At 40.9% G+C, this 21988-nt stretch overlaps 8 protein-coding genes across 8 annotated transcripts; all 8 read left to right on the top strand.

Moving 5' to 3' along the window:
* Positions 1-1069: 1069 nt before the first annotated feature.
* Positions 1070-2582, top strand: LOC110844594. The gene is made up of 4 exons (XM_022090836.2): positions 1070-1316; positions 1401-1592; positions 1667-1752; positions 2256-2582. Exons 1-4 carry the CDS (start codon positions 1268-1270, stop codon positions 2430-2432), a joined length of 504 nt encoding a protein of 167 aa, XP_021946528.1. The 5' UTR covers positions 1070-1267; the 3' UTR covers positions 2433-2582.
* A 221-nt stretch (positions 2583-2803) lies between these two features.
* Positions 2804-4894, top strand: LOC110844493 (probable sarcosine oxidase). Its single transcript, XM_022090708.2, has 6 exons — positions 2804-3189; positions 3257-3413; positions 3482-3641; positions 3713-3893; positions 4100-4335; positions 4638-4894. The coding sequence occupies exons 1-6, from the start codon at positions 2892-2894 to the stop codon at positions 4824-4826; spliced, it is 1221 nt and encodes a 406-aa protein (XP_021946400.1). The 5' UTR covers positions 2804-2891; the 3' UTR covers positions 4827-4894.
* A 199-nt stretch (positions 4895-5093) lies between these two features.
* Positions 5094-6322, top strand: LOC118434456. The gene is made up of 3 exons (XM_035848043.1): positions 5094-5322; positions 5380-5637; positions 5710-6322. The coding sequence occupies exons 1-3, from the start codon at positions 5226-5228 to the stop codon at positions 5931-5933; spliced, it is 579 nt and encodes a 192-aa protein (XP_035703936.1). The 5' UTR covers positions 5094-5225; the 3' UTR covers positions 5934-6322.
* Positions 6323-6622: 300 nt separating this feature from the next.
* On the top strand, positions 6623-7848 carry LOC110845306. Its single transcript, XM_022091704.2, has 3 exons — positions 6623-6766; positions 6852-7141; positions 7440-7848. Exons 1-3 carry the CDS (start codon positions 6649-6651, stop codon positions 7767-7769), a joined length of 738 nt encoding a protein of 245 aa, XP_021947396.1. The 5' UTR covers positions 6623-6648; the 3' UTR covers positions 7770-7848.
* Positions 7849-8295: 447 nt separating this feature from the next.
* Positions 8296-11885, top strand: LOC110845290 (CD109 antigen). Its single transcript, XM_035848698.1, has 11 exons — positions 8296-8626; positions 8824-8903; positions 9043-9165; positions 9254-9490; positions 9546-9749; positions 9811-9942; positions 10014-10400; positions 10817-11078; positions 11138-11336; positions 11543-11689; positions 11855-11885. The coding sequence occupies exons 1-11, from the start codon at positions 8296-8298 to the stop codon at positions 11883-11885; spliced, it is 2133 nt and encodes a 710-aa protein (XP_035704591.1).
* A 67-nt stretch (positions 11886-11952) lies between these two features.
* On the top strand, positions 11953-14764 carry LOC118434659 (CD109 antigen-like). The gene is made up of 6 exons (XM_035848697.1): positions 11953-12232; positions 12476-13283; positions 13347-13578; positions 13744-14166; positions 14224-14379; positions 14457-14764. The coding sequence occupies exons 1-6, from the start codon at positions 11953-11955 to the stop codon at positions 14709-14711; spliced, it is 2154 nt and encodes a 717-aa protein (XP_035704590.1). The 3' UTR covers positions 14712-14764.
* Positions 14765-15105: 341 nt separating this feature from the next.
* Positions 15106-18699, top strand: LOC110845289 (monocarboxylate transporter 9). The gene is made up of 13 exons (XM_035848696.1): positions 15106-15270; positions 15336-15503; positions 15566-15746; positions 15836-15864; positions 15965-16079; positions 16189-16223; positions 16285-16455; positions 16527-16656; positions 16738-17103; positions 17300-17515; positions 17586-17827; positions 18009-18069; positions 18131-18699. The coding sequence occupies exons 1-13, from the start codon at positions 15106-15108 to the stop codon at positions 18697-18699; spliced, it is 2448 nt and encodes an 815-aa protein (XP_035704589.1).
* A 1035-nt stretch (positions 18700-19734) lies between these two features.
* LOC110845288 (potassium voltage-gated channel protein Shaker) lies at positions 19735-21829 on the top strand. The gene is made up of 6 exons (XM_035848270.1): positions 19735-19906; positions 19969-20288; positions 20349-20573; positions 20631-20871; positions 21043-21310; positions 21400-21829. The coding sequence occupies exons 1-6, from the start codon at positions 19760-19762 to the stop codon at positions 21711-21713; spliced, it is 1515 nt and encodes a 504-aa protein (XP_035704163.1). The 5' UTR covers positions 19735-19759; the 3' UTR covers positions 21714-21829.
* Positions 21830-21988: the final 159 nt, after the last annotated feature.

The following is a 21988-nucleotide window of genomic DNA, read 5'->3' as shown; positions in this document are numbered from 1 at the left end:
ACCTATCGTAAAGGTGTCAATTTTTTTCTGCAAAACTTTCCACAATTTATCTGTATGCAAATTTTATGCAGTGTTAAATGTGCAGGATTTTTTTTCTAAAGACAGTTCTCTGCCGTAAGTTTCCAAAATGTTAGGGATGCTTTGTGAAAAAAAATTGGCAAATTTTTGGCAGGTTGATATTTCACAATTTAACTTTAGTTTTCTATGCATATATTTTTTGCACATTTTTTTTGTGCTCACTATCTGTACCATGCATTACATAATAGTGTTAATTGCCAAATGTGTGTAGTAAATACATATTTATGTACCATACCCTAAAATATTAAGTATTCCTACAACTAATTAGTTAACTTAATGCGTGTCCAAAACTGTGATACTAATTTCCGTTTTTATTACAGATAAAATGTTTAACTTGCTCAAAACCAAATTTTTATTCGCAATTTACTCTTCCCGATAGTAAAACAAGTCTTAATTTTTTAAGCATCACTTTATTATCATCCACCTTCGTCATCATCATCATCATCTCCGTCAAGCAGGCTTGTTTCATTCTCCATAAAACATCATAATCCAGGATTACTTGCTTACTTACTATTAATGTTACATAACACCACAACCCATTTAATACATACGAATAGGAATAGCTATAGATTGGATTTCTAAATTAACAGCCACACTAAAACCTAGTATAGCTACATAAGTACTTATCCTCATATCCCATGCCGGCATAAACTTTAGGATTCGATATATGTACACATGCACATACACTTTCATTTCATACATAAAATTAAATCAAACTCTCTTAGCACTTCGTCTCCTTCTTGGCAATGAAGTCCTGATCATGATGGAATACGCTAACCAACTAACTGGAAGTTTATCTCAATCTTCATCCATCCTCTTCATTTCAGCCGCATCACGAACTACTGGAGTTCATATAATTATATTCATTTCATCCATACCTATCTCACCATCATTAAACATGAACTCCTAAATCTCAACTTGGATAATACAGCCAAGCAATAAAAACAGCACAGTTTTCTCAATAAGTCTTTAACTCTTCTCGTATTCCGTTCCTGACTTTATCTTCATCTCTTCGCGTTACGAAAAAGAATCCAAATAACACGATGCGATAAAGGCTTTTTAATCTGAATGAATGCCAAGACAGAAAGAGAGAGAGACGGAATAATTTTTTGCAAAGCAAGTTCAGTTCTTGGGTGTAAAGGGTGGGACCAAGAAGTTCGTTGCGGGATAAGAATAATTAATCTACAAAATGCATACTTCCACGCTCTTTTTGGTCTTTGCGGCCCTAATTACGACAGGTAATCAGGGCTTATCTAATCATCGTGCGTCTGTCTGTCGATAAGTCCCGTATTTTGATAACTCTCCTCTATTTTCATATTTAGGGTTCGGAATCAAGTGCTACGTCTGCAACTCGAATGACCACGAAGGGTGCAAGGATCCCTTCAAGTTGGAGGATGCCTCGTCCTACTTGCGCGATTGTGGGCGCGAGTTGAACAAGACGCGCCATGTCGACCCCGAGAGTGGAAAAGAGGTCTACACCAACTACACCTTTTGCAGGAAGACGACACAAAAAGGTGACCCCGATGATTTTTGTAAATTTATAAAGATTTGTGAGATGGAAAATAAAGTTATAGTGTCATTTTTTCAGCTTCTCTCGTTGGAATAAAAGCTGAGGACAAGAGGGTCGTGCGAAGCTGTGGATATCTTCCGGACAACAGACTCGTTCCAGATTCGGTGAGATATAATTAAAATTTTGCAGGAAATATGATGATAACGTAAAATTTTGACCAGATTCGATGAGATAATTAAAATTCGGCAGAGAAAATTACGATGGTATCCTTAACGTAAAGTTTTGACCGGGCTTGAAAATTTCCACTCTATTTATGACAAAATACGAGTGGCCACTCCCACTTTAGTCAAAACTTTGCATTAAGAAAGCACCACCATTGGCTTGAATTTTTGCCCCAATTTGGCACAAGCACAAAGAACATCGACCACTTTTATAGGCAGAGTTTTGTTTGATTGACATTTGCCCAGATCAATTAATGATGCTGATAACCTCTCTTGGTGACCCTTTTAAACCTTCTCCAAACTTGATGAGCAATAACTAATTCCAGACAAAATTCAGTTAAATAAATAATAAACTGAGATCATAATAATTAAATAAGTTCAAGAGTGGAAAAGACCAGTTATTTTTTTATTACTGGAAAAATGAGTTCAATTCTTCTTTCTTGCAGGATGACGATAAAAATGCGCTGAAATGTTACCGCAAAGTGGGAACATTTGAAGTTGAAATGCTCTACTGTGCCTGTTACGCGGACGAGTGCAACCCTGCCGCGCGTCCCGAACCCGTCGCGGTCGCTGGGGTCGTCGCGGCTACCGTTTTGGGCATGATTTTTACTCGGTGGTTCTAATTTCATTTTCATTTTTAAATAAATAATAAATAGTGCAAAAGGTTTAGAGACAGAAAAACAAAACTTGGTGAATATTATCCAGAAAAAAAAGTGTTCATTTTAAATAAAAGTCAGTCGGATTATTAATTAAATCTTGTAATAATTAATTAATTGTTGTTGTTTTATGTTGTTGTTAAATTTATTTTAAAGGAAAAAAGTACATAAAAATATTTAAAAGACAAAAAGAATCTTGTTTTCTTATTTTCACTCGGCAATTTGCATGAGATGAAATCATGGAATGATCCCAAATCCAGTTTGTTTTGATTACATGACAAATGTTAAAGTTCAGAGTCAAATGTTGGTTAAATTTAATGACGGCATTTTCACAGAGTATTAATCAGATTGCATTTCCTTTGACACTAATCCACATTTCGTTTGGTTGCTCCTTAATTATTAAAATAATTAAAGTTTCCTAGAAAAATGGCATATCAAAGTTTTCGACCGTCTGCCCCCATCATTTACGACGTTGGTATCATCGGGGCCGGCGTGATGGGTTCCGCCACGGCGTATTTTCTCGCCAAAAATAATCCCGACTTGAAAATCCTACTTCTCGAACAGTTTGACCTTTTGCATCGAAAAGGGTCATCTCACGGGGACTCGAGAATTACCAGGATGACTTATCCGCAAGAGAATTACACCCAGCTCATGATAACGAGGGCTTATCCGCTCTGGGATGAGGTCGAGAAGGAGGCAAAGACCAGGATTTTCACAAAGACGGGTCAGTAAGGAGGGAAAAGGTAGGTTTTTTGGCTACTTTTTTAAAAATAAGTGTGACATTTGTTTAGGCGGATTGGATTTTAGTCGTGAAAATAATGTGGAAATGAGACGGTTGATAAGCGTGGCACGAAAGTATGGCGTTGGAATCGAAGTTCTCAGCCCGTCTGATGTGAGGCATCGTTTTCCCTTGATTACCATTCCTGACGGTTGGATTGCGGTGTACAGGTGAGAATAAAAAAAATACTTATCTACCATTCAACTTATCATTGGCTTATTTTTCGTATGTATTAAAGTCCGAGTTCTGGCATCTTAAATGCGAACAAAGCAGTGTCCGTGTTCCAATCGCTGTCCGCCAAGAGAGGCGTTACTCTTCGGGACAATGTTAAAGTCGTGAAAGTCAAATGGGACCAGTTTTGCTATGAAGTGGCGACAGAGAAGGGGGAGATTTTTATGGTTAAAAAAATATAAAAATACAATTGTATGTACAAAAGAGATTATCTTGATCTGAATATTTTTCTAAATAGGCAAGGAAGATAATCTTCACGGCGGGGCCATGGACTCGGAAATTGCTCCAGAAACAATTCGGACCTAGGAACGATCTCCCTTTACAAGTCCAACAGACAACGATCGCTTATTGGAAAGTGGACCCTGCACTAATTTCTGCTTATCACTCGTCTTCCTTCCCAGTTTTCATTAATTATGAAGGTAATTAGCAAATCAAAGATAATAAATGTTCATAATTCAGTAAAATGCAGTGGAATCGGACGCGTGAGGACAGAGGGACAATGTCCCCACGGTTAATCGATGGCCGCATCATCTGCCCATCTTATACAAACCCCTCCCTTCCCTATCCTACAACGTTAATGTCCCCACGGCTTCCGCGGCCACTGCTAAATTATGTTCATTTACAGACCCATTCCTTTACGGTACACCCGCCCACGAGTTCCCCGGTCTGATAAAATGCGCTCTCCACAATGGGAAAGAGGTCGACCCTGACACGCGAGACTTTGAACCCGATGTGACCGGTTTGACGGAAGGTGTGGCCCCATTCCTGCAAAATTTCTTCACTCGCGTGGACCCAGTTCCTGTGAGGACGGAGAGTTGTATGTACACCGTGTCACCAGATCAGGATTTTGTCATTGATGAGGTACAAATTTTATTGAAAATTGGTGTGATTTCTGAAAAAATAATTTGTCGACTTTTTAAAATGTTGCAAATTTTGTCGATATCATATTTAGGTGAATAGAATAAATCTCAATTTAGATATTCATAAACTAGAATTTTACAAAATCTCGAATTTGGAAAATCTTAAAGTTGTTAAGTTTTTGTTTTAATTAAGGTGTATGTTTACTACAGTAATTAGATAAATCAATAATCATAATAATTTGCTTAGTGTGTGCAAAAATTATTGGCAATAATGTCACTACACACTTTGTGATTAACTTACAGCTCCCAGGTCACGATGGTCGTCTCTTTATCGGGTGTGGATTCAGCGGTCATGGTTTTAAACTGGCTCCCGTCGTGGGGTCACTTCTGGCAGAAATGGTGACGAAAGGGGTGGGAAAATTGTCCCCATCTTCCACCCGAGCCGCAAAACATTTCACCATCCAAAGGCTCAAAAAGTCGTCCAACCTTTAATTAATTTATCAAAATTGTGACAATAATATTTAAAACTAATAATAAAGAATTAATAACAATATGTTTTATGAAATATCTATATTTCATATTTTTTTTTTGAATTTTTGGCCGATGAATTAGCATAACAAAATTTCAAGCAAAGTACATCATGACGAATATACAAAACATATCCATCAAATATACAGATATCAATTGATTTATTAGCGTACGATACAATTTGACCTGTAACCTTTTGCTTGGCTAACTCATCATCTAATCTTGCGTACAACTCTACAAAAAGCAGTGCAACTCAAACCCCAAGATTTATTCGCGTATCTTTTGTTCACTGGTAAAGTGATTAAAAGAAAAGACACAGCACTACTTTTTCTCAAAGTTTTCCATCATTTTTTCCCCCTAAAGATGAATACTCTCCTCCAAACTGTCTTCGTTCTTATCGTCTCCCTGGGAGTATCGTCCAGTCAGGTTATCGACACAGACGGGCCACCCACTTGGGAAGGTAATCATCATTATCATCCCATAACTAAATATCACCAACCTACTTTAATTGCTTCAGGCGCCCTGACTCAAACCCAATGCTCCACCTTCTTCACTTCCGGTCTGTTTGAGGGCATCTGTCGCCTCAACAATACTGCGTTGGACAGCATCACGTGCGACGTTCACTGTCAATGTGCTCACAACTCGGTGTGGGGCGAGTGCATCGACCGACCCGCCGGGACTGTGGGAACCATTGTCGAGTTCGGACCGGGCATGTGCACTTGTTATTATCAGGGCGGAAAAGCTACTCCGATTGGATGGACGGCAGAGCCAAGAAGTTAGCAATAAATGAAAAGTTAATTAATTAATGACCAATTAATTAACTATTAATTAATTAAATTCATGACAGATTCGGCCGTGTGTGCCGCGTACAAAGCGGTTGTCGAAGCGAATCTCTGCGCCCCAGTGAACCCACGCTGCATGGGGGACTGCGTTTGTGGACACGGGTTCAAAAATTCGGTTTGTACCGTTGCCCCGGAGGATAATACGAAATATTGCGTTTGTACGGACGAGCAGAATCCTGTGGCTGTGACGCAAAGTCCGGTGAACGATGTGGTCGGGATTATAGGTTAATAAATTCGGTCAGAAAATCAAAAATATTTTAATAATCTGAAAAAAAGGAATTGGAAGATGATGCTCAGAAATGTGTAAAAAACATTCGGGGATGAGATCATCTCATTATTTGCATTAACTTAAATTAGACTATAGTCTCCAATATTACTTGGTGATATTTAGATAACAACTTTACTAAAAACAGTGACCTTTGCGTGTGACACTACATACACGTGTAAAATCTTGACAAATTTGACCTTCACCCTGCCCAAGATATGGATTGAGGATTGATGACTACGCAAATAAAGTTGCAAATAAAGTATGTATCTAAATTTTAGGTTATAACACGATATGCAAAAAAAATACTGCGAAATAAAATTTTGTTGCAATTTATTCCTTCAAAAAAATAATTAAAAGATGCCAATGTATATAGTTTCCTACTCCATCAAATCAAGTCACAAAGTGCAGTATTTTCATACAAATTTGCTAATTTTTCGCAATTTGCGAATTTGAATCCTAACAGGAAATCCAGCTCATTATTATTCCATGTCATACCACTGCACTGTCAACTGTACGCATAATTATTATAATCATGTCACCAAATTATCCCCCTATTTTACTCTCTGATCCACAATTTATCCCACAAATTAAATTCTTTTCATTCATAAAATTCTATAAAATGGATAGAATTCGTGCCACATGAACTCAATTCTAGAAAATTACATTTATTTACAAAATGGCGAAATCAAGATTCGATTTAAAATTCGTCATCATCATCGCCATCATTCCAATCATCAATGGAGTCCCCCTTGACTTAAAGTCAATCGGAAGTAACTGGACGACCGAAGACGTTGGTAGGTTATCTGCTGATAAGTCATTTATTTACAAGCTTGTCTTATCTTAAGCTCACTTCTCTTATCAAAAATTCTTACTCGTCAGAAAACTTCAAGCAGAATGCAATCACTAACCTGAAACAACTCGCCGTCTTCAACTGCACTATGATTTTCTTCCCAATCGAAGAAACCATCCAGTCCTTGAAGGAATGTAGCAATTCCTTGACCACTGGTGGACATGGTCACAGACGAAAAAGAGACGTCATTTCGGAAATTGAAGCATTTTTAGGTTATCATCCCGAACCCATTCATTTTTTCACGTCGACACGAAACCGACGAGTTCGAGGCGTACCTAAAATTTTGACAAAAGGTGTCCACGACGAGAGTGAAGATCCGGTAGCAAATATTTTTTTATTAATTTCTTTGGTAGGCAACAGTTCGTTACCACCGTAAAAGAAAGTAGAAATTCACAGAAAAAGGCCACAGACAAATATCAGTAAAAGTCCCTATAATGTTACTAATTGCCCTAGTAGCTCAGAGGTCAGAGCACTTGACATGAATTCAAGGGAGCCGTGGTTCGATTCCCGGCTGGGTAACAATTTTTGGCATTATTCGGGATTTACGTATTTGATTTCTAAAAAAAATTTTTTATTAATATTTTTTTCAAAAATTTTCATAATTTTATTTTTTAAAGTGCATTGGACACTGCGTACTCCAAAAGTTGGGGATGGTTGACGCTCAAGGGACGCCGGACAAGGAGGTTTTGACCCAAAAAATTACCAACTTTCTGACCCACACTAAAGGTTACGACGCCAAAGTAGGTGACGTTCCGGGACAGGCAGAAGCTATCGTGACGAGTTGTATGACCCAGAGGAAAAAGCAGTTGGAGAAATTGTACGATGGTGGTGGCAATATTGAGGTGTCGAAATGCTCGGCAGCCACAAAGCTGGGAGGCTGCTTATCCAAAGATACTTTAAAGGCTTGCATTGCAAGAAATTCAGGGACACCGGGTACCACAAAGTAAAAAAAGGTCACGTGGGGCCATTGTAATTTGAATAAAAATACCAATCCATGTTTTAACGTGAATATATAACCACGTTTCATTCAGAAGTTCAATTAACACTCATTTTTCATTGAGAAATTCAATTCCTCATTTTTCATTCATTTTCATTTACAATTTCATCTCATCGTCTGGATATAAACCTATTATTTAACTTTATTGGTCATAATTTTTCTAAGTGAAATTTGGCGTCGTGCAACAACAAAAACTTGTAACAATAAAATTCTTAACATGAATTGTATTTATTATTGCAAAAAAAACGAAGCAATAATTGAGTATACGAAATCCTTCTCAAATGTGAACTACGTTCTTCTGCAGGAACTCTGTGACCTTCCCGTCACACAAAGAGCGGAACGGTTTCCATTGTTATGTTCCATTCACAATGGAAAGGAAACGATCAACAAATTGTGTAGTAAAATGTGGAAATGTGTTTTCAAAAGCGAATTTCCATTCAAATTTAGTCCAGTTTAGTTTTATTCTCGGCTTCTAAATGTCGTCAAGATTTGCATTTTTTCTCCTCGCCATTTTTATCGCGACATGTTTGGCGAAAAAGATTCGACCCCCGCGACCACCGCAGCATAAAGTGGTGGCAGATTTGAAATCCGTCGACTTTCTTTTCACGGCAACTTCACCCAAAACTATACATGCGCATTCGAGCTATCCGGTCATTCTTTCTGTGGAGAGGTCACTGGGTCAGGTCGATTTTGAGGTCAGGATCACAAACTGTCCGAATCCGAATGAGGATCAGCAGGATTGGGTGGCTCCTGGTGGAGTATTGAAGAAAGCGAGGAATAAAACCTTGGTGGAAACGCTGGCGAAAGGTGAGGTTCGTGACTTCCAGTGACCGCGGAAGCCGTGGGGACCTCTGGGGACATTAATATTGTAGGATAGGGGAGGGAGGAGTTTATATAAGATGGGGAGATGATGCGGACATCGAATAATCGTGGGGACATTGTCTCTCTGTCCGCGGCCACTGGTCACTTCCGGTTTTTGTAAAAAAAATAAAAATATTATTCAGGTCACGCCACCCTCGAACCGGAAACGAGCACGATTCTTCAGCTCAACGTGGAATCTCTGCTTATCGACGAAGTTTATAATGTTAGCGTGGTGGCGACAAGTAGAGGGAGCGGACAGAAGGGGGCGGATTATGCGTTTGCATATATAGAGAGAAAGGTGGTGGTACTTCCTGTATGCAAATTAGGTATGATTTAATTAATATTTAATTTCTTCTTTTCAGAGTCATTCCGTAATTATCCAAACTGACAAACCAATCTACAAACCGGGGGAAACGGTCCAATTCCGTGTCCTTTTTTTGGATCGATTTCTAAAACCTGTCCCGGTAGATTTGGAGGCGAAAAAGGTGCCAAAATTTGTCATCAAATTTAAAAAAAAATAAATTTTCTATAAAATATGGACAGTAAAAAAATTGAAAACTTATTTCATTTTAGGTCATCATTCACATTTACGACAGCGAACGAAACATCGTGAAGTCTTGGACGGGACGGGAGATCCCATTTCAGAAAAAGTTTGGTTTCGTCAAGGGTTCTCTCACCTTGTCGAAAGAGCCAAATTTGGGCGACTGGAGTGTCGAAGTTGTGTCGAAAGGGGGCTCAATCGACGAGGGGGAAGAAGAGAAGGAAAGTCGCAGCTTTTCTGTGGATCAATACGTCCTCCCAAAATTTAAGGTACGCTTAATTACTTCCTCGATAAATTGTAAATTAAAAAATTAATTAATATTAGGTCGAACTAAAAACGATCCCGACCTTCGTAACGTTCAACGAGTCAAAGTTCAACGTCGAGGTCAAATCGATCTACACGCACGGAAAGGGAGTCCAAGGACCCTGCACTGTTTTAGTTAAGCCAACTTACGAGCCTTACTGGGGATATTGGAACGATCCAGAGAAAGAGAAGAACAGACCGCCTCGTTCCATCTCGAGGACAAAGGTAACAATATTAAAAAGGTCACAAGGTCAAGGTCAAGTGTAATTATTTGTGTTTAAAATAGGAGCTAAACGCTGGAGTTGGCATGATCGAATTTGATCTTAAAGAAGACCTAAAAATCAAAGAGGCTGACGCCACAGAGTACGGAATGGAGTACACGATAGAAGCATCTTGTACGGAAACTGCTTCCGGAAAAGTGAGCGATTTGCAAAATTTATTCGCAATTTGCAAATTCGATTAATTGCAAAAAAAATAAATTTCCCACAGATTATCAACGCTACGAAGACCATCCACCTGTACAAGTACCCCTGGAAGATGACCACCGTCAATCTCCCTGCCAACTACAAGCCTGGTTTTCCACTTATCTTCTCCATAAAAGTGGCGCGACATGACGACACTCCGGTTGGCGATGATAACCCGGAAGCCCTCAAAATTCGCCACGGTTTCGCCTACAATGTCGAAGAGGGTGTCATTTTCACAGCCATCCCGCCCACTGGATTGGTCACGGTCACTTTCAATCCTCCCACGAACGACATGATAAATGTGAACGGGGTGGAAGCCACGTACAAAGGGTTGACCCAATGGCTGGGCATTCCATCCAGGCAGATTTCTCCGACAAATTCTTACATGGAGTTGACCCTGCAGAATCATAAGGTAGTTAGTTATTTAAAATTGGAAACTTACTTTTTGGTTTAATATTTACGAAGCCAAATTCCAAAATGACGTGAAAGATCGATTTTTGCATTTTTGGACAGTTTTTCGGTAAAATTTATTTGTTTTTTTTTAAATTTCAATGATCAAAATTTTCTATTGACCTATTTTTTCTGACAAATACTAATGTTTACATCATAAATCATCGAAATAGTGACAAATTGCACATTATTTTGAGAACCTTTTTGAAAAATATTTAGAAAACATTGATATTCATAAAACCTCAAAATCTTGAAAAACATTTAGTCCAATTTTGAATTTTGGAAACATTTTAGTTTTGAAGAAAGTCGTAAATATTCTGCGATATAATTCTTGCATAAATACTGATTTGTCCTCCTAATTTCTTCCCATTAATTCAGAACGTCTTGGAAAAACCACCCCTCCTCGTCGGCGAAACTGCCTCCATTCTCGTCCGAGTTAATAAACCGTTCGACTCGTTGAACTGGGTCATGATATCGCGAGGGGTCATGGTGGCGTGGGATCGGATCTCACTGACTGACCCCGTCCAAGAAAAGTTGCTCAGGATCCCCTGCGAGGCTGGATCCGACCCTTCCGTGCATATCGTGGTGTACACAATTCTCGGCGAGAGTGACGACGTGATAGCAGAATCGCTCAAAATTGGTAAAAATCTCGAAAATAAAATTTGATAAAATTTTGAAGATTTCTATTTTTGACGGTAGACGTGAAAGGGGTGGAAGACAAAATGCTCCGCGTGGGGGTTCGAGACTATACCGAATTCAACAAAACCGTCGAACCCGGCACGAATGTGACCTTGTGCTTTGAAAACGTGGGGGAAGGAAGTCTCCTCGCTCTCCGGGGGGTCGACCAGTCCGTCCTCCTCCTCAAAGAGGACAAGGACATTGATGGCAACACTGTCAAGTACTTATCACAGAAATTTCGATAAGAGTTCGGCGGATATCGGGTGAAAAGCTCGAAAATATCTGGGTTAAAATCTCGCCCTCCAATATCCAGATATCCGTATCCATGAAAAATTGTCGCTCTCCAACCTCCAAATATCCATGATATCCGCCGAGCTCTGATTTCCATAAATAAAAATGCACCCCAAAATTTCAATTTTTTTGCAGAGAAATCGAGCAACAATACGAAAGCGGGATGACCTCGATCCGTTCCTGGGGCGGTTCTGATAGTTTCCAAGTCTTTGAAAACACCGGAATCAACATCATGTCGAACGCGATCATAACGAAGAACGAATACCCGATTTATCGCACCAGGTATAATTTCTACAGAGGTGGAGGATTCCGGCGGGGAGGAGGGTTTAAGGTGACCTTTCTCTTCTTGACGGCTTTTTTTATAAATAAAAATACTTGTGCGATTTGTCTTGTGTTGTTTTGCGAAATTCTGAAATTCAGACTTAACAAAAAAATTTCTTTCTACAGAGAAAATTTGCAAAACACCATCGCAAAGTAATTATAGTTCACATCAATTTAGTGTCTTAGATGTTGGATAATTGTTGCAAAGTTTTGTAAATTTTGAGATGGCGCCGATGATGATGATGAAAGCGGAAATGTCGATGGATGCCGCCGTCGGAGCAGCGCCGATGCCGATGGGGCGTGCCTTCGCTGCAAACGGGGGAGGAGGAGGGGGCGGGGGAGGAATGCCACCCCCACCGGAAATCCGAATTCGTAAAGCATTTCCCGAAACATGGATCTTCACCGAATTGAATGAACACGACGACAAGACAGAGTTGGTGCAAATGGTGCCAGACACGATTACTTCTTGGATTATAAATGCCTTCCAGATAATCTCGAGCGATGGTGAGTGACGATAAGCCAGATAAAATATGCTTACCGTTTCAATTAGTGGCCGTGGAAGGGTGTGGACAGAGGGACAATGTCCCCATGATGTCCCCATCATCTGCCCATGTTATAAACCCCTCCCTCCCGCAGCTCCCCTATCCTACAAAGTTAATGTCCCCAGATGTCCCCACACCTTCCGCGTCCACTGATATTTACATATTTTACACATCTCTCAAACTAACTCCATTAATCAATAATTAGGCCTCGGCGTGACAAAATCATCCTCCAAACTGACCGTATTTCGTCCCTTCTTCATCGTCCTGAGCGTCCCCTATTCCGTCATCCAGGGCGAAGTTTTCACCCTGAAAGTTCTCGTCCACAACTATCTCGGTCACCCAGTTGGAGCTCGGGTCACCCTCGAAAATCCTGACGACGCCTTCACCTTGGCCATCGGGGAGGAAGGCATCCTCACCAAAACGATCGACTCCATCCCCTCCCCCTCCGTCGCTGTGGTCACCTTCGTCATCAGCCCGACCAAGATTGGTGACCTCGTCCTCTCCTTGAAAGCCGTCGCCTCCACGAATGAAGCCGGCGATGGCGTGACGCAACCCTTGATCGTGAAACCGCCGGGGGTCAAGCAGTCCAAAACGGACGCCGTGTTCGTCAACCTGCTCAAATCGAGTAATAAAATCGTTCGGAAAACGCTATCAGCCACGTTTCCCGAGCACCGCGTCCCGGGCGGGGATATCGTAAAATTCACCGTTATCGGAGACATTATCGGGGGCGCGATTATAAATCTGGAGTCGCTCATCCAACTCCCGTCCGGCTGCGGGGAGCAAAATATGATCAATTTCGTGCCAGACTTGGTTGTCCTGGATTATCTGAAATCGATCGGGAGTCTGACGACGTTTGTGAAGACGAAGGCCGTTTCCTATTTGGAGGTGGGTTATCAAAGGGAACTTACCTTTAAGAGGTTTGACAGCTCGTTTTCCGCGTTTGGGAATACAGACGCGGATGGATCCACGTGGTTGACGGCGTTCGTTGTGAGATCGTTTATCGGGGCGAAGAGGTGATTATTATTGCTATTTCGTAATTTTTAAAAAATTTATTTCAAAATTTCATAAATTTTCAGATACATTTCCATCGACGACGCGGTCCTAATTTCCTCCCTTGACTTTCTAATTCGACAACAGTCTGACAATGGGAGCTTTGTCGAGAATGGGTACATCCACGACTTGGTTTTGCAAGGGGGTGGGGGTGGAAGCACCTACGCACTCACGGCCTTCACCCTGCTCACCTTTGTCGAAGCCAAGAGCCTCCCCTCCCTCCAAGATAAGGAGAATCCCAGAAATTATGGCGGCATTGTTGACTCCGGTATGTTAATAAATTCTAAATTAAATAATGAATGAATGAATAATGTTTGAATTGAATGATGAATGAATGATGAATGAATAACACCGTACGTCCCTGATACCTTATCATCATCCTGGATAAGCAATTTTAAACACTAGTTACAATCAATCTCCTAGGTCAAACCCGCCTCCGTAGAAATGACCGCGTACGCCCTGCTGACCTACCTCATCCGGGAAGGGGACGAACTTAAAGATTCCATCGAAATTGGTCACTGGCTTCTCAAACAGCGGAACGACCAGGGCGGTTTTATTTCCACGCAGGACACCGTCGTCGGCCTGACCGCGTTGGCCGGTTTGGCCAAAGCGACCTCAACTCCGAATTACAACGTGAAGGTCAAGCTCCTCCTCCCGGCCGGGGTCACGAGGACCATCGACATTGGTGCGGACGACGTAGGGACGTTGCAGGAGTACTTCCTCCCAGCGGGCCTGACCAGCGTCACTTTCGAGGCGGAAGGCGTCGGTACCGCGTTGGCCCAGCTGAGTTGGATTTACTACACGATGAAGACTGGGAACAATTCTGCGTTCAGTTTGGAAATTGATGTAATTTCTGGGAATATATTATTTTTTTTCAGAATTTTGAAGAATTTTGAATTACAGGTTCAACCAAAGGATAAGAATCGACTTTTGCACTTTGTCATTTGCACGGCTTACAAGCAAGGAGATAAGTCAAATATGGCCATTTTAGAAGTTAATATCCCGACGGGGTACGGTTTCGAGCAGGATGAGCTTATCGATTTGAAGAAGGATGTGGCAGTAATTTTAAAATTTGAGATACATAAATACGTTTCGAATTTTTTAGGAAATTAAATATTTTTTTTGTTTTCTCTTAGATAAAACGAACCGAGTTGGAAAATTCCGACTCAAAGTTGAACATTTACTTCAACTCTTTAACGGCGAAAACGACATGTGTGACCGTAACTGCGCATCGGATTCATTTCGTCGCAAAGCATTCAAAGTCTTCCGTCAGTGTGTATGACTATTACGACACGACGCAGAGAGTGACCAAATTGTACGACGGGGCGGAAGTTGATCCTTGTCAAATCTGTGAATTGGACGATTCTTGTAAAGCGCACAAGTGCGTTTAATAATTAATTAATTAATTTAGATGATTGTAATTGTGCAATTAAATAAATCTAAAAATGCAACACATTAAACGATGTAGTCAAATAAATGAGCATTGTGGTTTCATAAAAAGCTCGACAAAATTATTCAGAAATTTTTGAACAAGTCATTTTGATTTTGAACAAGTGATTTTGTAACCAAGCAAAATTTGAAACTTTTAAAAAACTCTGACCAAACCAAACCAGACCACGATTGCTTGACTTTTAGTGCCTAGTTACCCTTAAGGGAGACGCGTTACCTAGATACTTAAAGTCAAGCAATCGTGAAACCAGACTTTTGCCACAAAATTAATCATGTCTCATGTCATTATACAACACTAAAAAATTATGTAATCACCTCAGTATGTAAATTAACACAATGTCCCAACATGACGACAAACCACCAGAAACTGACCAAAACAAGGAAGAAGAAGAACCAGCCCACAGTCTCCTCAGCTTTCTCAATCCGCTTGGCCTCGTCTTCATAAATTCGTCCCTGCAACGCATGCACTCCAGACATACGAATTTATCCAGTGGAGAAAATGTAGCAAAAAAATACTTATCAAAGTATTCCAACACAATTACTTATATTTCATTTAACTTATTTAGTCGCAAAGTAAGAATGACGCGACATCGCCTCCACAAGCAAAGCAAGTCACGTCGTCGTCGACGACGACAAATAATAAGAAGGCGTCCGTCTCTGATTTTGACGAGGGGGGTGAAGATGACGACATAGGAATTAATATTTCCAGCGTGGCCGCAGTTGGGGTGGCAGGGGTACGATTTCTTAGTCATACTCTCCAGTGACCGCAGTCACTGATCAAATTACTGCGTTACAGGTTCCTGACGGTGGTTACGGTTGGGTCGTTGTTTTCGCCTCGTTCATGTGCAACGTACTCGTGGACGGGATTGCAAACAGTTTTGGACTATTTCTTCCCAAATATGTTGAATCTTTCGACGTTGGAGCGGGTGCAGTGGCGTGGGCGGCGTCACTGCTGGTTGGCACTATGCTGCTCATAGGTATGTAATATGTAAATAAATAGGTGACAAGTTTCGGACTAAATTTTTCGGAAATTTTTCGAAAACTGAAATACATTTTGCTTAAATAGGACCAATTACCTCCGCATTAACGAACAAGGTAATTAAAGTTGCATGATTAAACTGATAATTAATTTGAAACAGTGAATTCAACAACGACAATTAAAAGTATTTTTTGCACTCGTTTCTTCACTGGCAAGTTTGGATGTCGAGCAGTCTGTGTGGCTGGGTCGATTGTGGCCGCGGCAGGATTCGCCTTGTCCTCTCTGGCAAATAATTTGGGCGTGCTTATCTTCACGTATGGTATTATCGGAGGTATCAAAAATTTATATTTATAAATTGTTCAACCTGCTAATCAGACCTATCTGAGTTTTTCAGTTAATAATAAGAAATTTATTAAATTCTTACAATCGGCCCATTTCAGGAATCGGCTGCGGTCTAATTTATCTGCCTGCCGTGGTAAATATATTAAAATAAATTACTTTTAACAGCCAATTATCTCATTGTTTTTCATTTTTAGGTGTGCGTCGGCTACTACTTCGAACGCAAACGTGCCTTTGCCACCGGGGTCGCCGTTTGTGGGTCGGGCGTTGGAACTTTAGTCTTTGCTCAGATTGCGGAGGCGCTGCTAAAGGTCTTATCGTGGAAGCAGGTCAACCTTATCTATGCTGGACTGGTACTCATGTGTGGTGTAAGTTCATGTTGGTGTAATTTATACTTATGCAAATACACACTCATGATTGATTGATTTTTTTACGACAGGGTTTTGGAATGCTGATGAAACCTTTAGTCGTGCAAGTACAGCTGGAAAACGTTTACGATGAGGATGACGAAGAAGAGGACGATCTGGACGATCCGAAATTTATTAAGAGCAAGAGTACACAAGAGTGTGGTAAATTTTTGGAAAAAATTCGGGAACATTTGGGAACAATTTGGTATAGCCAACGTAAAATGTCTACATTTGCAATTTAAGATTCCGGCTATTTCATGGTCCAACTCCCCGATGGACGGATGGAACGAAGATTAAAAGTACCACTTACAGGCGCCACGGACCCCGAGAAAGCAGCTTCTTCTTCCGACGGTGGGACACCACACACTCCAACGACGTCCATCCATAGTCAAGAAATTCCCAATACTGTCTCCGCAAGTGGTCGAAGACATAGTTCTCTTCTCAAGTTTAACTACTCCAAGACGAGGACAAACTCACTATTTAGCTACATGGGGAGGACTTACTCCTTCCGAGCGGTCCCGATCGGTTCAGAAAAAGCGAGTCCGAGTCGATCCAATCTTAGAAATTCGAAAATGTCGTTGGCATCGTCAAGCAAGCAAAAGTTTAGTGGTGAGGGTACCATCGAAATCTTCAATGGCCGCGGACAGAGGGGCAATGTCCCCACGGTTATTCGATGTCCGCATCATCTGCCCATCTTATATAAACCCCTCCCTACGATACCTATCTTGCAATGTTAATGTCCCCACAGCTTCCCCGGCCACTGCTTAGATTTATGAATTTTTAATTAATTTGTACTCTATTCCAGTAATTTCGGGGAGTCAATCAGATTTCCCAGAGGACCCCGGAGTTATCCGACAGGAAGACCTGTTCGGGTTGAATAGGCCAGAATCACGCCACATAATTCGTCCCATGTCACGAAAAGATGTCTTTTACTCTGGATCCATTCACAATCTTCCAGAATATCAGAATAGAAAAAGTATTACGGCGTATCGACAAAGCGTCATAAATGTTGAGCCGGATGGTAATCAAAATATTATTTTAAAAACATCAATGTTTCCTAAAATATTTTTTTTTCTAAACTTCAAATTTAGGACGAGGAGATGAACCACCATCACCAGACAAAGAACCATCACTCTTCGCCGCACATCGTCGCCGTTTCTGCCCCTGTTTCCATCTCCATCCGAGCGACGCCTTTAAAACGGCACTTTCTCAAATGACGGATTTTTCCTTGTTGAAGAATCCCATCTTCATTTTCATCGTGGTCGCGAACGTATTTGGATTTCTGGGATTTTACGTCCCCACAGTTTTCATCGTGCCGGCCGCAAAAGCCATGGTGCGTGGATTGGTCATACATTTCTGCAGTGGCCGCGGAAGCCGTGGGGACATTAATATTGTAGGATAGGGGAGGGCGGGATGTGAACATTGAATATCCGTGGGGACATTGTCCCTCTGCCCTCACGCTCCCGCGGCCACTGCTTTTCTATAATTTTGTTACTAATTTATCATAATTCCAGAAAGTTCGCACCACCGAGGCGTCCTCGCTTATCTCAATTATGGGAGCGTCAAACACAATAGGTAGTCAATTAGAAAATCTTAATTATCGTGCTTATCACTAACCTGAACACGTGTCTTTTAGGCCGGATCACCACCGGGATTCTGTCCGACCTGCCCAAAATGAACTCACTCGTCATGTACAACTGCTGCCTCTTCTTCTCCGGCGTCGTCATCTCTTGCGTCCCGTGGTGCACCTCGTACGCCGACTTTATCGGAATTGCCATCTTCTTCGGCCTATTTATCTCAGGGTTTATTTCCCTCACGTCCATAATTTTGGTGAAACTTCTCGGCCTGGAAAAGTTGACGAATGCTTTCGGCCTGCTGATCTTGTTTTGGGGGACAGCGTCCATCTTGGGGGTGCCACTCGCGGGCGCTTTGTTCGATACGTTTGGAAGTTACGATATTCCGTTCAGGGTGGCGGGGGGATTTTTTGTGGCGGCTGCCCTGGTCGGTGCCATGATTCCCATCGTGGTCAAGTTTGGACAGCCGAAGCATGTCTTGCAGGCGCAGAAGGATGCGTACTATCGTGTCGGGTATTTGGAAGAGGAAGGAAACGGGGAGGCTGGGGACAATGGGACAGCGACGACGACAACGTCGCCGGGGGGAGGGGGAATTGGGGGCACGCCTGTTTCCGGGGTCCTACCAATTTAGTAGGTAAATGATGATATTAATGCGCTCAGATAAATTCTAGTGACAAGTTGAGTGAGATTGTGAAAATGAATGGAGGATTTTGGTTAAATTAATTGTGAAAATACAGATATATTTAATTAACAAGTGTATTAAAGTTATATTGTATTGGTTAAATAATAATGCTATCCATCGGAATGAAATCACGCAGATTTTGAATTTGTAATTTTAGGTCATCATGCTTAATTAAATTATTCAGCTCCGCTAAATTATTCATATCGTTAATGAAGGTGCATTATGTAATTCTCTCGTTTTGGCGTTTAAAGAATATTTGATACAAGTAGAATTCTGGAACTTTATTCATCTTATCAATGGGGTTGCTGCAACACATCTTACAATGTCAAGTAATCGTGCTTATCAAGATTATTTGACACTTTATCACTCTATAGAAGAGACTAACGTTCCCTAGATACCTAAGGTCAAGCAATCGTGCGTCAAAAAAGTGTCAAAAAATCTTGAGAAGTAATCCGGTCGATATTTTTGCACGTTGTCCAAAATAAAGTGCAATTTGATACGTTTATCAATTGTAAATCATTTAAATAACAAAAATCATGCTCGAATCCGAACCCCTTATTAGTTTCGACACGGATTCTGAATCCGACAGTGTAGAAATAGCGCTGAATGCAATCTCTTCTCCCGTCGGGATCGCGATGGGCGTCGTTTGGCTGACTTTTCTGGTAAACAAAATAGATAAAAAAAATCGCCTCGTACGACTAATTGGTTATTTGTAATCGCTCATAATTCACTCTTTCAGGTTTGGTTTGCCTCCTTCGTCTCAACCGGAAATGACTCCAAGCCACCAACTCGAACCACCACTCAGAATAAAATACAGCATCTCAAACCACACGATGGGTGGGACACGTTCAAATCGCTCTTTGCCTTTCGCCCTGTCGAGACTGCGAGAAATTTTTTCAGTAAGTTACACATTTCTTTAAAAATTTAATTGACTTACAATTTAATAAAAAATTGGCAAACTTTTCCAGAAAAATTACCCCGAAGATTATGGAACTTCTTCATCGAAGCCATGCTCATCCCGTCGTACCGTCCCGAGTGGGGCAAGTACACCAAGTGGTCGTACAAAAGTCCGGACAGGGTGGAAAGAACGGAGGAAGAAAGACGGAACATTATTTTGAAAAAGGAACGAGACAAATTGAGAGAAGAAGCGAAAATGGTAGGTCAAAAAAATTATGTATGTCAAATTTAATTATAATTAAATAAATAATTAATTATCAGTCGCCCCACCCCATCGCGCACGACCACGCTTCCTGTACCAGGGTCAAGTTTAACGTGAACGGACGAATATTCGAAACTCAGCTCCGAACATTAAACCGATTCCCGGAAACTTTACTAGGAAGTCCGAAAAAACTGGCACAATTTTACGACCCGGACACGGATTGCTATTTTTTCGACAGGATGCCCTCCAGTTTTGAAGCGATCCTCTACTTTTTCCAGAGCGGGGGTTATCTCCGTCGCCCAGAAAATATTCATTTAGACATCTTTTATGATGACGCAGAATTTTTTGGGTTGCCGCAATCCGTGATTGCAAATTTCAAGTGAGCTTAATAATGTTTCCTATTTTTTTTTGCAAATTTGCAAATTTTTCTTACCAATAGATTGGAGGAAGGTGTCGCAGAATCTCCCACAGAGGACGACGACATGCCGCAGAACCTTCTCCAGAGAAAAATTTGGCTGCTATTCGACTATCCGGAAAGTTCCATTCAGGCCAGAATTCTTGCAATTTGTTCCGTTTTTGTGATTGTTCTCTCCATTATAATTTTCTGTGTGGAAACTATTCCCGAGTTTCATGGGCATGCTGAAGAGAGGACCGCGGAGAATGGGTATTTCTAATAATTAAGTACTAATTATCTTAATTTAAATTTACTTTTCATTCGCAGGGCCGCAGTCCAGTCCGCGTTTGAACCGATGGATTTTGCTGACCCGTTCTTCCTCACGGAAACGATTTGTTCGATCTGGTTCAGCACGGAGTACTTGGTTCGATTCGTGACATCGCCAAACAAATGGGATTTTGTACGAAATTTGCAAAATATCATTGATTTGGTGTCTGTTTTTCCGTACTTTCTCACCCTCGCGACCTACCGGACGGCGGGTGCGAGTCCTGAAGAAGGAAACAAAGGGGTATGTATAACAATAATGGTTTAATTATGTAATTATGCATTTATATTTAAATATTCAATGTAATTAATTCCATGAATTGGAAACAAGGGGGTATGAGAATAGTTTAATTAATTATGCATTTATATTTAAATATTTAATGTGATTAGGTAATTAATTCGATTAATTTTACAGGGAACTGCATCCCTCAGCATACTTCGAGTCATTCGATTAGTCCGAGTTTTCCGAATTTTTAAACTTTCTCGACATTCAAGAGGGTTGAAAATCCTGGGGCTTACGTTGAAGAGTTCGATGAGCGAATTGTTTCTTTTGATCTTCTTCGTATTCTTGGGTGTCATCATGTTCTCGAGTTGCATCTACTTTGCCGAACAGGGCGACCCCAATTCTGAATTTACCTCGATTCCGCGTGGATTTTGGTATGCTGTGATTACAATGACGACAGGTGAGCGGATTTTAAAAATTCAAGTTTAGGAATTTCAATTTAAAAAATTTGAAATTTTGAAATTTTGAACTTGAAAACTGAAATTCCAGTCGGCTATGGTGAAACGGTGCCTCAAACCGTGCTCGGCAAGCTGGTGGGGTCTCTCTGCGCCATCACGGGTGTGCTAACAATTGCCCTTCCCGTTCCCGTAATCGTGTCGAATTTCAACTACTTTTATCACCAGTCAATCGACGAACAGCAATTTAACTTTGCGAAGTTGAACCATGTCGAAAACTGTCCGTATCGTCCGGCCGGAGGGGACGGGGTGCTGCCAGGGTCACGAGATGAGGAGGAGGACGAGATTGATTGGCAACCAGAAGTGGGGGTGAAAAGTGACGAAGATATACAGACTATTTTCGATTAGAATTATATTGAAATTGTGAGAGGAAAGTAGTAATTCGAGGCAAAATGAGATTTTGTAAATGATTTACGTCAAAAGTGAAAAGTTTGGAGTAATAAAATGTCTTAATTTGCATCTCACTATTGAGATTTGAGACAAATCGTTTTTTACCTCCCGGAAATTAAATGCAATAAAATGTTTCATGATATAAAATTATATTGTGAGTTTATCTGCAAATCCTAAACGAATATTTGCATGCACTTTTGAAAATTGTCTGCAAAAGTCGGAACGACCTGTAG

The sequence above is a fragment of the Folsomia candida genome, unplaced genomic scaffold (assembly GCF_002217175.1).
Source record: "Folsomia candida strain VU population unplaced genomic scaffold, ASM221717v1 Fcan01_Sc002, whole genome shotgun sequence".
Taxonomy (NCBI): domain Eukaryota; kingdom Metazoa; phylum Arthropoda; class Collembola; order Entomobryomorpha; family Isotomidae; genus Folsomia; species Folsomia candida.
The sequence above is the reverse complement of the archived record's forward strand: the minus strand, read 5'-3'. Positions and strand labels throughout refer to the sequence as shown.